General features: G+C 40.1%; 1 protein-coding gene across 5 annotated transcripts in view; it reads right to left on the reverse strand.

The window, feature by feature from the left end:
- The window catches only part of VPS41 (VPS41 subunit of HOPS complex), a 192,071-nt gene that overhangs the window by 23,865 nt on the left and 153,738 nt on the right, over positions 1-14,468 (reverse strand). For all 5 annotated transcript variants that reach the window (XR_009008869.1, XM_007187746.2, XM_007187745.2 and 2 more), the window contains exons 16-21: positions 14,034-14,115; positions 11,623-11,715; positions 6,426-6,553; positions 4,784-4,928; positions 2,790-2,831; positions 2,589-2,639 (exon numbers count right to left, since the gene is read on the reverse strand). Coding sequence is in view for 4 of the 5 variants with exons in the window: in XM_007187746.2 (XP_007187808.2) it covers positions 2,589-2,639; positions 2,790-2,831; positions 4,784-4,928; positions 6,426-6,553; positions 11,623-11,715; positions 14,034-14,115 (541 nt within the window). In the remaining variant the exon portion in view is untranslated. The remainder of the gene's footprint in view (positions 1-2,588; positions 2,640-2,789; positions 2,832-4,783; positions 4,929-6,425; positions 6,554-11,622; positions 11,716-14,033; positions 14,116-14,468) is intronic.

The raw sequence follows: 14,468 nt of genomic DNA on the forward strand, positions 1-14,468 counted from the left end.
TGGCTCTGCCACTGACCGTGTGACCTTGGGCAGGTCACTAACCTCTGTGACTTAGTTTCTTCATCTGCAAAAATCTCCTGGGGTGGTTGTGAGAGCTGAGCGAGTTACCACTTGTAAATCACTCAGAACCATGCCACGTACCCGGCACCACAGAACCGTTAATGACAGGAGTGGTTAATATCATCGCGATCATCTACTTCGCCTCAGAAACGAAATGCTTGATCAGCGGTGTTCCTGGATCATAAAAATTCTCATCCTTCATGTAAAAGGGGGTAGAGTCACGAGACAAGAGCATGTTCTTAAAAACTCAAGTAGCAAAAAGCGCTAAGTTAATTCTCATACATTCTGCATCTTCTCTCCTTAAGTCTTATTGAGATCTATGTTTGCAATGAAATGCTGCCTCTCCTGGTGAGCTCAAAAACAAAAAGTAAAAAAATCAAGAAGAGTACAGGTGTTCTGAACCCATTTTCAAAGCTGATTCTTTTCCCTGACCGTCTGAAAAAGTTAATGGACCTCCAAGGGAGTGAGTGATTCACTTTCTACTTGGAGGCAAGTCTATCAATATATTGTGCGGAAGCCAGAAATCAACATTCAATGTCTAGTTCATGTTAAATGTACACAAACACCCCAGAACCCACCTGAGGCGGGGGGACTTCATCACACCAAGTGTGTTTGCCCCTTGAGTGGATTGGTTCTTCAGAAACACAGAGCGTCAGCCGGCCCTGAAGGTGTGACTGGGAATGAAGTCACTGGAGTTTGACATTCGCTGTTGCACGGGGTCACTAAATAAGCCTAACCAGGACACAAGCACACTGAGAAACCCTTCCTCGGGTTAACTGCTCCCCTTGCCCTCAGGCAAGAAGGTGGGGGGAGTCAGACAGAACTCCACGATCTGATGCAGACTCCGGCCAGTCCACTGGCGCAGGGTCAGTGTGTGAGCTGGACACACTGCAGTTTCCCAGAGGCGCAAACAGGTTAGGAAGGCTCTGTCACACCTTCGGGGCAAATTTATAGAGACCTTACCTTGCCTGACAGGGAAGATGGGCCACTTCAGTGTGAGCTCCACCGCCATTCCACCACTGCCCTAATGACACTGTCACTAGATACCTCCTGCCTGTAATCCTGTCTCATGGCTCAAGGAGGCCAGAAACCACTGCTTTGTAAACAGATCCCATGGTGGCCAGCTCAGAGGTACCTTGCTTGGGTAAGCAGATAATCGGGAGATTTCCGATCGTGAACAAAAGGGCAAAAGCATCTGTACAACCTCTGAGCAGAGAACAACAGAACAAAACAAAACCCCAAAGTACCTCACATTCCTATCTTGGAGTCTTCAAAGGCATCAATGCATAAAACGGACTAGAATAAAACGCTCTGTTTCCTAACCCGCCTCCCAGGGTGCAAAGAGGTGGGCAAAGATACAAGAGTCCTGATCTTATTTGATGTCCACAGTCCTCCTGGAACAATCCCTATTTTCACTTAAGACTTCTTTTGTATAACTTTGAAAGGACGCGGAAAACACCTGGTCTTGCTTTACGCCCATGACGACAGCGATGCAGAAAATCCAAGTAACTCCCAACCCCCCAAAGGAAATCTAGAATCGGGGGACTGTTGGCGCCGGCACGGGACCACACGAGAAGCGGGCACAAGGAATGTCAGGGTGAGACACAAAAAAACAACGCCCTGTTCTGCGATCACTCTGTGGTCCTGAACACGGAACGGCTGTGTGGTGTTTCCTAGGCAGGAGACCTTGATATCCACAGAGCACAGATCAGGGCGCTGGCTTTGCTGTAATTTATGCCATAATTCTATTAAATGGTAACTACCGAAGTGTGGACAAAGAACACTGCCTGTGACTCTGGTAAACAAGGAATGTTGCCCGCCATCAAGCCCCCAGACACTGCAGCTCGCCAACCCCCAACCCCCAGTGCGCCCTGAGGGGAATTCAGGATGGAGAAAAACACGCAGTGGCCCTAGATAGTGAAGGTGCATGTGTAAGGAATAATTTCAATGAGCCGAGACTCTCCCATCTTCCCATACAGAGAAAGGCACTAAAATCATTAACTTGAGATGCTTGTTTTTGTGTGTGTGTGAGTAGCAGTAATCTTTTGGATGTTTGACACCATGTTGTTGTTTTTTTTCCTTCAGCAAAAACTCCTACATATCCTGGTTCCCCCTGCCTCTCTGGAACAGCCCCTCAGAGCTATCTGAGAGGCTGCTTTCCCAGGCTATAGTTCTCAGTAATGTGCTCAAATAAAACATAATTCTCAACTTCTAGGTTGCGGTTTTTTTTTTTTTTCAGTCAACAGAAGGAACGTGCTTACTCCCAGGCATAGTTTGATAACACAAAAATGTGTTTACTTTTTTTTAATCACAATTCGATTGTCAGTCAAAGTTAAAGTACCTGAGCTGTTATTAATTCCTCATCTGGATTCAGAGCATTATAATAATTACAGAATGTTGTTTGCGGTCAAACCTCCCATCTGAATATGGACCTGAAGTGTTCACTCCAGTCTTCTCAAACCAATACTATAAGGTGATTTGCCTTCCTATTCAATCAAAGGGCAAAAGAAGAGGACTGTCATGCTTACCACGTGCTGCAACTCTGGTCTGTCTTCTAATTCTTCCACTACCTTTGTAATCTACAGAAAAAAAAATTTTTTTTTAATGTAGAGTTTATGAGGACACAAACATAGCTGCAAAATTACATGATAAACATCTCTCTTCTTTATGGCAATAGCGGTCCTAGACACTCATCTGTTTGAACACATGTAAAAACAAAAGACACTCACTGAAATTTTATCTTCGTTGTCCAGAAGCATGTCAACAGCTTTCTGCAATATGAAAAAATAACCAGTCATTGAAATTTGCCATAGAAAAAAGAGAACACAGAATACAATGTATTGGATAAGTATCACCATTAAAGGCAGAGAGCTTATTTTACACAGATAAGACGGTTCTTAGCTTTACAGTGGTCCTTCAGTGAGATATTTCTAAATGCATTTTAAAATGTGTTTTAATCTGAGGTCTCTGTGCTTTGCATAGACTTAAAATAGTGCCTTGCTACGACTCACTAATACAAAACATCTGTATAGTTTGCAGTACCACAAAAATGAGCTTTGCTTCTGGCCACCTGAATATCGACTGAGTCCCTCTACAGATTCCACAGATACAAGAAGCTGGTCTTATGTGGAGAAGAGGATAAGAGTCAGGAAAAAAAAAAAAAAAAGAAAAAGAAAAGATAGCTGAAGTTTCATAACGATATAAAGCTTATGGATTTTTAGAATTGACTTTAGCCACCGTTAACATTCATGAAACGCACGTTAGACAGTGCCTGTAGCAAGAGGTAGTGGGAAGACAGCCCACCAGACTGAGCCTCATACAGAATACCTGGGTCTTGTCCTTGACTCTGCTATTACATGGCCTACCTGTCTGCTGTGAACATTATTTTCTCTCTGAAATATTAGGACGTTGGAAGAGATTATCCTTAAGTTATTTTCTAATTAGAAAGTTCTCTGATTCCTTAACTTGGGTCCATGCTCTTGAATAGCAATTATTTTGAGCTCATTCATCTTTTGTCTACAGCTTCATAGGCAAAACTAGGCTCTTGAGACACATGGGAGTGGGGTAGGCGTAAGGGGAGACTGGAATATGGGGAAAATGTAATTAATTTCTATATAAGCTTCTCATCCTCTTAATCATCTTCTGTCAGAAAAGCAGAACCTCTGTCCCCTGAACTTCCTGGGAACTGCTTTGATTATTTTTAGATCTGTACTGCCTAAGGACTTGACTCCTTCAGTATGAAAAATGGGCTAAGAGCATCTTTCAGAAAAAAGAAGTAGATTTAGCTCCTGTTTAAGTTTAAGCGTGTGAAGACTAATATATAGCACATAATAGATATATAACACATAATACCACTAAATACAGTAAACTAAAATTGTAAAAAATTCAAGTGACCCTTTTAGAGCCTTAAGGGTTCTACTCTTTTTTTTTTTTTTTTTTTTTTTTAGGGTTCTACTCTTTAAAATTTCGATTTTTTGGAATAAGAACCACTGTGTTGTATGAATCTCTTTCTTTCCATCATTAGCACTTGCATTAACTTTTCTTTGTTTAAAACACAAAGTTTGTATCACTTCTACAAGAGTCGCTGTGAGCTGTGGAGGTAGCGTGCCCTCCTGAGACAAGCACTCCGCTCTTCAAATCTGTCCTGTAATAAAGTGATACACCCCACATGTATCAGTCTGGGCATCATCTGAGACCAGTGGAAACTCCACATGCTGAAGCTGTGAATACCAAGGAATAAAACTGCAACAAAGGGATCAAAATAGTTTACTTAAAATTTGAATTCTGGGACATACAATTAATAGGGTTGAATGAGCTAAAGCATATGGCTAGATTCTCTGTTTCTATGAGTTATATGAATTGTTTTACCAAAAAAAATTATTTCATACACACACACACAACTTCAAAAGTTCCACATCAAATTATGATTGCTTTTACAGAATAACCACATCAAGTAAAGGATTCCTGAATGCCGAATACTGGAGTAACATCCAGGGAGGGTCCGAAGGTTCTGAACATGATCAGCATACAGCCAAGTTATGTGATTTATTAACTATTCCAGCATGTGGACAAATGTCTAATTATTAAAAACTTGGGACGGCACAAATAATTTACCAGTAGTAAAATAAGAAACACATTATACCTCATTCACTTTGCTGTACACCTGAAACTAACACACACTGTAAATCAACTACAATAAAAATAAAAAAAAAAGAAACATTACCTCAGAATCAAAATCCATTAATAAAACAATTTTATCCTTGATAGAACTGAAAAGATTATGCTTGTGGATCAACTGGAAAACATCCTTATGTCTTAACGTTAAGTATATTTCCAGAGCATTGCCGTAGTTTTTGTCATAGGTGTACCTGGTAAGACAAAAGTTTTTACATTAATGTTCACCAACACATCTAATAAGACACACAGATACACACATATAAATCATGTTTTACATTAATGAAAACTGAAAAACTTGTTTAGAGAGAAAAGCTAACTTTATTTAGAAAAGTGTTCCTTGGGATTTAACTATATGTGGCCAATAAGTATTTTTTTCTCAGAACCTTGCTTCCCATCTCACCAAAATTTTAGAATATTTACAATATTCAACTAATAAAATTCTTCTTAAAAAAGTAAACTCTCAAAATTTTTTAGAGAAATCCATATACCAGACAAAGAAATTACAACCCCACATGAAGGAAATTCTTATTCTAGTAACAGAAAAATCAGTTAAAATTCTTACAAGCAGTGTTCAGCTGACAAAGGGGTGATATTCCAAAAGCTTCTCTGTAAGGAGGTTGTATAAAATTTAAATGTGTTTTTCTGTTGAAACAGTGTTTTTCACATTGCTTAATTCCCTAAGCCAGCTCCTAAATGCCAACTGAACCTAAACTGCACTGGGAATCCATTCTTAGCACTACAGAATTATTAGTATTACTAGTACCGTGTTAGTACTACAGAATCCAGGGAAAACTAGAACAATGTTTCCAGAAGCAAATCCTTAGCGTTCCAACTCAGAAGGCCACACACGTGTCCCCTTCTGTGGAAAGTCTTAAGCAGCCCTGAAATTCTAAGCCATTTTGGTGTACCTTTCTTGGCCTTGGGCAAAAGATGTAAGAGGATGCTGGAGCGGGTTGTCTGAGGCGGGGGCAGTGTTGAGGGGCTGAAGCGGGATGGTCTTCCTGAGATTTAACTGCAGTGTGCTGCTTGTTTCACTAAACCTAAGTTCCTAGAGGGCACGGGGTATCTTATCTACCTCTGCGTCACAGGCATATGGCACAAAGCCCGGGTCACCGAAAGCACCCAGTGAATATGAAAAGCATTAACCAGTCTTCCGTTTTCTAAGCCCTAACTCAGTGCCAGGCACTGCACTTAGCTCTTGATGATGAAACTTCATTAAAACCATCCCTTGCACCGCTGGTGTAGTGGTATCATGCAAGATTCTCATGAAAACCATCCCATAAGGAATTGTCACCTGTGATCTTATAGATAAGGAGTCTGTGGTGTGAGAAATTTACTGACTTGCAGATCCAAGAATGACAGAATCCAGCGCCTCACTGGGAAACTGATTTGCTTGAGGAGTCTAAGACCTGGCACCTTTCCCTACCTGCACCACTGCCTCTACCAAGTGATGCTGGTTAGGTTCCTCTCCTCTGGGAAGCAGATGACATTACAATTGTAAGTTTCACACAACTTCCTTACCTTATGTTCTCATTGTTGACCGGAGGCTTACGAAAGATTTTTACTAAGAGTGAATATAGGAAAATAGTATAGATCTGCACCCTCCCAATTCAGTTTGACAGATCTAAAACAGGAAAGACTTTTCATGTAGATTGATTCGGAAAAAAGAAGCGCTAAAATATACTCACAGTTCTGCCAGGGTTTTAAGTAACGTTCTGTTCTGACTGTCTTTCTTCAGATGATCCCGAACCGCTTGAACTATTACTGAATTGTTGTACAGATCTCCCGGCCATTCTCGGATCAGTGTGGCAAAACCCTAACCAAGGGGGAGAACAGAGGAAGAACACTCTTTAAATAGGAAAACAATCCAAAGAGTTCATACAATTCCTAAAACTATTCATGGAAAACAGATAAGATCATGTTAGGGTTAAAACACTGGTCCATAAACATATCGTCAGTTTTCACGGGTGGTGAGGGAGGCACACAACGTCTGCATATGCCTCCCCATTCGCCACTCCTGAGAAGTAGGCAGTGCCATCCCTTCTCTTGTGATTGGATGAAATGCACAAGGAAGCAAGGCCCCCAGGTCCTTCCATCAAGTGCCACTGCTGCAGAGGCAGAATTTAGGTCTGACTTGCTCTCTCCTCATTCTGGACTAGCCGTAACACTTGGAGAACATCTTTAACATCTTACAGATACTGTCCGAGTCAGCTCCACAGCCAGTACTGAGCACACAGTGGCCTTGTTTCCACAGTGGAATCACCCGGCATCCCATCTTCAACAAGTCATCTCTATCTTCCTTCCACTCACGCCTCTAAACCGAGTTTTGTTTGGGGATTTAGGACGCTGGTTCAAGTCTGTCCCCTGCTCTTACCCTGACTCTCTCTCGATCTCAGATTTTGTGGTTCTGATAGAAAACTCCAGACCCCCTGATTGGATCCTGTTTCCCTCCAGGGCTGATTCCTGGCCGGTGTTCTGGGCAGCCGTGCCGTCCTGATTCTCAGCTTTAGCCCTTGTGACTCAAAGTACTGGGGAGCTATTTACACTGATCCTTGACAACTTTTAGGGAAAAAAAAAAAAAAAGTGTAGATGTTTTCAAAGGTAGCAAATAGAAGTAAAAATCTTCACGTTATTGAAAAAAAATCATATTATTTATATTAAATAACTCAACAAATGCTTTAATGAACTACTTTGAATTGGTTTAAATGATATTTAGAAATGAAAATTGTGTGGTGGAATTTGCTTCTGTAAACTACCAGGATTTGCTAAGAAGAAAATCACAAAAATAATCAGGAATATAGTTTTTTTCTGCCAAAGAAACCTCCAGCAAGGATGGCAAAAGACCAGAAGAGGCTGCACATTTTCCATTCAAACTGCAACCTTCCTTCATATGACCATGATTGCAGTTTGACTTGAGAGATTTGGGGAGGACAGTCACGAAGTAAAGAGGATACATTTCATAAAACTACTAAAGCAGAACACTAAAATGTTCTCTGAATCAAAATATGTTGGATCAAGTTTCTGTTTTCTTAAGACTCTGCAATTTATAAGATAAAAAAAAGTCCTGAAAAGATTTCCATCCCAACACTGGCAGCTCTCAGTAGACCTGAAACCAGAGGTAATACTGTTCAGGAAAAGAAGAAAGCCTGGCTCCTTTTCCTCTTTTCCGTGATTCAGGCAACGGCCTTGCAGTACTGCCAACTTCTAATACAAAATAAGACAAAATGACAGGTCATGTTGTGCGATAAAAACCTGAGGACTCCAGCCTAAACTGAAATAAACATTGATCACATTTCACGTTAGGCTTTTCTCTGCTTAACTGGTTTTGTGTACCTTTGAATAAATGTGCTAAAAAATACTGATGAAATCACCCCTGGGGCCTTTATTAATAATTAGAGGACACAGTTATCAGGGAGCTATTACGATCCAGTGGCAAAATCAGAGAACCCCCTGGTGCCTATCATATTGGGTTGGTCAGAAAGTTCGTTCGGGTCTTTCTGTAAGATCATATGGAAAAACCCAAACGAAGTTTTTGGCCGACCCGATAGTAAGTAAAAGGTTAAAGACTATTCATTAAATGAAATGCCATAGAAATTGTCCCATTTTTAACATGCTTATACATTGTCATTAATATTATGAAGCAAAACTTAACTATTTAAAATAATTCTGCTAGGCTGTAAATTAAAAGGCAAAGCTATATGCATTTCAGTAGAAACCCCATACAAAGAAGTTATGAAGAACCAGTACCTCCAAGAAAATACTGTTCATATATTTTTATTTTTAATCTGACGTTTAGTCCTATATTTAGCAGCACAAAATTTTCATCCACATTTTATGTGATCAAAAGTGTTGCTACAGAACACTACTGTCTGATTAATTATGTGACAATTTAATTCAAAATTAAACATGAAATGGAGAATGATGGAAGCTAAAATGCGAATTATTTATAAGAGCTTATGACAAACCAAATTATTTATAACCTTCTTAATAGTACTGACCAGGCAGACACCCTAAAATATTCAGGAGAAAACATCTACAAGCTTTGAGTCATGCTTATTTCTTTCAGTCTCAGTTAAAAGTTTTCCAGATATGAATTAACAAGACACCTTTAATGATACAGGATTTAAAACAGTTTCTTGACAAAGTAAGGGTTGAATCATGAATTGTAACAGAATCATACAAATAAAAAAATTGCTTTTTTATGGTTAAATTACATTACTTTAAAAACAGGACAAGTATACTAAGCTTCGGTATTTCAAAATAAAGCTCATACTCTTTCCATCATTTTTACAGAACACTCATGATTTTCTTTCTTTTGGGAAGACGTACAAAGATGGAAAATTTATGACAGCCACTCTGTGTACTCAGAACATACTGGAAAGAAAGAGAAGTCCATTATAAGTCTTTCTTCACAGAAGAAACCTTTTCCAGTAACTACGATGGCCAATAATGGCCTCTCATTAGATCTCTTAAAACACGTTGCTCTGCCTGTCTTACTTATTTTCTAGTTGCTTAAAGCTTATTAACACAGTCTCCCCAGTCAGTCTGTAAGCGCACTGAAGCCTGGGACTGTGTTTTTATTTCTCTTGGATCCAACTGAGTACTCAGCCCGGTTCTTGACCACGGTAGGTTCTAAATAAAGATGTGCTGAATTGGACTGAATAGGAAATGAATAGAAACCACGCTCCGAGACTTTGGCAGTTGGCACCTAGCACAAATGGCAGAAACTATTACCATAGACTCTTCTGTACAGACCTGGAAAGGAACAGACCCATGCTGGTAGGGAAGACTGGATTATGGTATCAGAACACATGCTGATAAGAGAGCATGAAGAGATGCTGCCTTCATTAGTTTGTACAGTTATTAAAGAAATACGTTCTTCAAGTTTAATTCATCCGAAAGCACGCAGTCCCTTCCTATGATAAGAATACAGGCTTGGAACAGTAAAGGAACTACATAGGTCACACAGGCATCAGGATGCTTAAATCTGACGTATCCAGGAACACGTGGCTGACAGTAACTGACCAAGTGTGCGAGTTATCAGGATAAAAGTGCACCATCTTAAAGGTCCCTTTAGATCTTAAGCTCTAAAAATCATCTCAGAGTTAGAATATAGTGTTTGCATTATTACTCCTCCTTAAATTGAATCAGTTATTTGTTAAAAAAGTATCTCAGTAGGCACTCAAAACACAGGAGTTCTTTTTCTCATTCCCTCTCTGATTGTCTCTTTCTATCTATTAACCTTTCTTTTTGTTTTTTCTGTTTGTTTTTTTTTTGGGCTGCACCAAATAGCATGCAGGATCTTAGTTCTCCGACCAGGGATCAAACCCGTGCCCTCTGCAGCGGAAGTGCGGAGTCCTAACCACTGGACCGCTAGGGAATTTCCATTCTATCTATGAACCTTTCTGCCAGCCACCCCGCATTCTTGTGGGAAGGAGAAAAGCTGTAAATAAAGTCTTCCTTATTTTCAAAACGTAACATCAGAATGTACGAAGGCAGTGACAACCTGCAACGTACAGCGAGGTACCAAAAATGAAAACTGATCACCGGCTTAGGTCCCTGAACTTCATAAGGAGCCGAAGATGACGCCACTTTTATGAAAGACTTTGAAGTTTGGGCAGAAGCTGGAGAGCAGCAGTCGGTGGTCCGGTATCTCCTGATTTATGGGTCGTCCCAGCACCAGCTCTGATCAACAGCTTACCAGCCTTGTCTAGAACCTGCCCACGAGAAATCCCATCTTTTCCTCTAGTCAGAAGTGGGTGAAGGCTGAGTCTTCCCACCACGTTTCGTGGATAGCTTTATTAGAGCACCCAGCATACAACGTAATAATTTATCTGTTTATATCGGGGTCCTCAAACTCAGTCCTGTTGACACCTGAGGACAGATAATTCTTTGTCATAGGGGGGCTGTCCTGTGTGTTGTAGGGTGTTTAGCGGCAACCTTGCTGGCCACCACCCACTAAATGCCTGTAGTGCCAGTTCCCCAGTCATGACATCACAAACGTCTCCAGACATTGCCAAATGTCCCCTAGCGGGGGGTGGAATGCACCTCTGTTGAGAATTGCTGGTTTATATGCTTGGGTGTGACTCAGACTAGAGCTATCGCTAAACGCGCATCATTTCATTCACATCTGCGTGCTTAGCGCCCAGCACATTCCTGCAATACAGTAGGCACGAAACAGAGACTTTCTGAATAAATGCATTTTAAAGGAACAAACTTTACAAATTATCATCCATTTTGGGTACATGCAAACACCAAATTTAAAGTCAAACCCAGGCATACCTATTATGGATGGCCTTAGACAACTTATTTAATTTCTTTAATTTTTAGTTCCTCTGTAAAATTGGATATTACTATGTATAGTGCTGCTGGGAGTATAATATCGCAACATGCATGTAAAAGTGCAGCGTGTACAGTAGGTAAGCAGTTTAAGTACCACCTTTCTCCTTAAACAATAAGCAAAACAGATCATTTCCAATCCCCTTCCCCCTACCTGTGTCCCAATTTCTCTGCAATCCTCCTTTGGCAAACTTAGTTCTGAGACTCAAGTTTTAGAAAGTTCTGAATTCTTTAAGGGCAGTAGAAGCATCATTAGCAGATGCTATTCTACTTATGAATTCCCCCGAATGGTACTTGGTCCTTTCCCTTTAGCTGTATCGAGGAGGTAGCTTTAAGGAAATATTCAAAATGTCCATGGATTAGACATTTTCTCTAACAAGGTCCACATAAACATCAGTGGTCATCAGAGTGTATGTATCTCAGTTTCATTGACCACACAGAAACTACAAGTCTGTCGCCTTTAAGCCAGCTGCTCCAGTGTACCATTTTTCTAGATTTCGTAACATTTTTCACCGAGAACAATTTGACCATGTTGGAATGTCATACCTCATAATCACTTTCCAAAAATTCATGCAAGATCATTTCATAGATGAGTGGTTTCAGAACTGGATCCCCTCTTGGCAAATAAGGACTAATAGCCTAAGGAAGGAAAAGGCAAAAAAAAAAAAAATCTTTAAAAAGTAACAAAATAAAACTGTATTCCAAAGAGGCAGCAAATATAAAAATATACATTTACGTTAAAAACTTAAGGCAACAGAGTACTTTGGAAAAATATTATGATGAGAAAAGATTCCAATAAGCTCTACCTTCTTATAACATGTTATAATACATTTTAAAAAGTATAGATAAGGTGTCTACATGTATGAATGAATGAATAAAAGACACTGCCTCAATTAAGTTAAACATTATCTCTCTCTTCTTCCTGATGAATTAATGAAAATCTAAGTAATACGAGGGAGAATGATGATAAAAGTCAACTTCTTAAGTAATCAAGGAGTTATAGGTCATCTACTCATCTTTTTTTTTTTCCTTAAAATGGAATACATCAACCTTTAAAAACCCATAATCATCGTTTGAAATTAAGGGAAAATAAACCTTGTGTTTTTAGCTACTTCAGCACTGTGTTAAGTGTTGAATTTCCAAACACTGTAAATGGTTCTGCAGTGCACTACCCACCAATCGCCATGCTCTGTCCTGGGGACCCAGAGCTCCAGGCACTGTCCCCAGGGGCTCACAGCTTCAGAGGGAAGATATGCAGATATCGAAACAGCCAGTTGCAATATTGCGTGCTAAGTGTCTTGAGAGAGGGGCAAACAAGATGCTGTGGCGAGGTGGATCTTAGAGACTGAAGCAGAAGTGACAGATGCCAGGGGCCTGTCAGGCCAAGAGAGAGGCGGAAGGGCACCCTGGTAGAGGGAACAGCATGGGCAAAGGCATGGAACCATGAATGCACACTCTGCGTGCAGGGAGGTCAGCATGGCTCAGACACGTGAGACGGGGGTCACGGGAGGGAGATGAGGCTGAAGAGGAAGGTGACGTGGGGTCACGAAAGGGATTGAGATTTTATGCTCTGAGCAGGAGGGAAGTGAGCGGAGCACATGTAGTTTTTAAACGGCTAACTGTGGGTCAGGGTTGTCTCTAGATCTGTCAAAAGGCCCTTGCAATCGCTCAGGCGGGAGTTAAGGCAGTGGTACCAGAGGGGGAGGAGAGGCCCAACTGGTACTGACAAAGTGAAACTGACAAGAATTGGAGATTAAACAGAATAAGGAGGTGAGTTAGATGTTCTCGTCGAGACAATGGCTTTAGCTGCATAGCACAGGGAGATCAGCTCAGTGCTTTGTGACCACCTAGAGGGGTGGGATAGGGAGGGTGGGAGGGAGACGCAAGAGAGAGGAGATATGGGGATATATGTATACGTATAGCTGATTCACTTGGTTATACAGCAGAAACTAACACACCATTGTAAAGCAATTATACTCCAATAAAGATGTTAAAAAAAAAAAAAAAGACAGTGGCTTTGAGCTGTTAAGCATGGAGAAATGAGTATATTGTGATGTGGTACACACAGATTGAAAGGAGAAGGACCAAACTTGGGAGGGAAATGGATTCACATTCATCTGAGTGATCATTCTCAGCAGCATGTACACACAAGGGAAAATGTCCATCACACGCTTCCAACATAGATAAGGAATTCAAAATAGAGGTCTGGGTGATGGAGCCATCGTGGTAAACATGGCCATAGGACTGGAGAAGATCCCCCAAGATCAACCCAATAAACATGACGAGAAGTGTCCTTGAGGGTCTCCTGGAGAAGAGTTACATTTATGGGGCAAGCAGAGGACAAGAGACAGGGCTGGCCAGCTGAATAACTGGAATTTTTAAAAGCATGTTCATAATTCTAAGAGAACACTGAAAAGGCTCACAAATACTGAAAAGTTTTTTAAAAATGTTTTAAACAGATCTCCAGACATAGGAATACTTTATTGATTAGTTTAGATATTGTAAACTAAATTGAAAGATAAAAAAATGAAATACCAAAATTATTTGTTGGAGCTATCTGGTCAAAATTTTCCATTTGTCTTCCAGCAAGTAAGATGTTGGAAAATGCACTAATTCTTCAGTACATGTGAAAAAAGCCTTATGTTTATAATCTACTATGATGAGACTATACCTGTTTTCCACATTCATTAAAAAGAACATGAAAACTTCCATCCGAACACAGAGGGAATTGGAGGGAGATAAGAAAGTGAACACATCATATATGTAATACATTTGTATATATTTTATGCACATAAAATATAAACCAGATTTCTATTTGGTAACTAATTTCTAAAAGTTTTTCTTTCTAGCTGAAATAGTACTCGCTTCCCAATAAAGAACTGATTACTATTAATTTTATTTCCATCTCAATATACTATATACAAAAATTAAAGAGTTAAAAATAAAGCTATGCTTACCTTAAGCTGTCCAATTTCTTTAAATTTATAAACTTCATATTCCCAGAGTGCTGCATTTTTCCCAAGAATTTTCTGGCATTTGCTGGCAGTAAAAACACCCCAGGGAAAAGAAAGTATAAATAAAGAAAACAAACAGAGGCAGAATAAGTAGACATTTCCCCTAGTGGTTTAGATAAAGCTCTCATCCCAGAACTTTGACAAATTTCCATTTCAAGTGCCAATGAACATAAAGGTATTACTGGTACTCACTTGACTGCATATACAAAGTTGATGGAAATCATGAAAATATGAAATACTTATAAATAAAGATGAATCCCTTTCAGAAGACTTGGATTAGGGGTTTTCCCACTGATTTTTCTGTTCTGAGTTTCCTACTTATCCAGACGAGTGCTGCTGGTCTGGGGACCCTTCTTGCCTTGAAGAAATATCATCATA

Source organism: Balaenoptera acutorostrata, chromosome 7 (assembly GCF_949987535.1).
Source record: "Balaenoptera acutorostrata chromosome 7, mBalAcu1.1, whole genome shotgun sequence".
NCBI lineage: Eukaryota > Metazoa > Chordata > Mammalia > Artiodactyla > Balaenopteridae > Balaenoptera > Balaenoptera acutorostrata.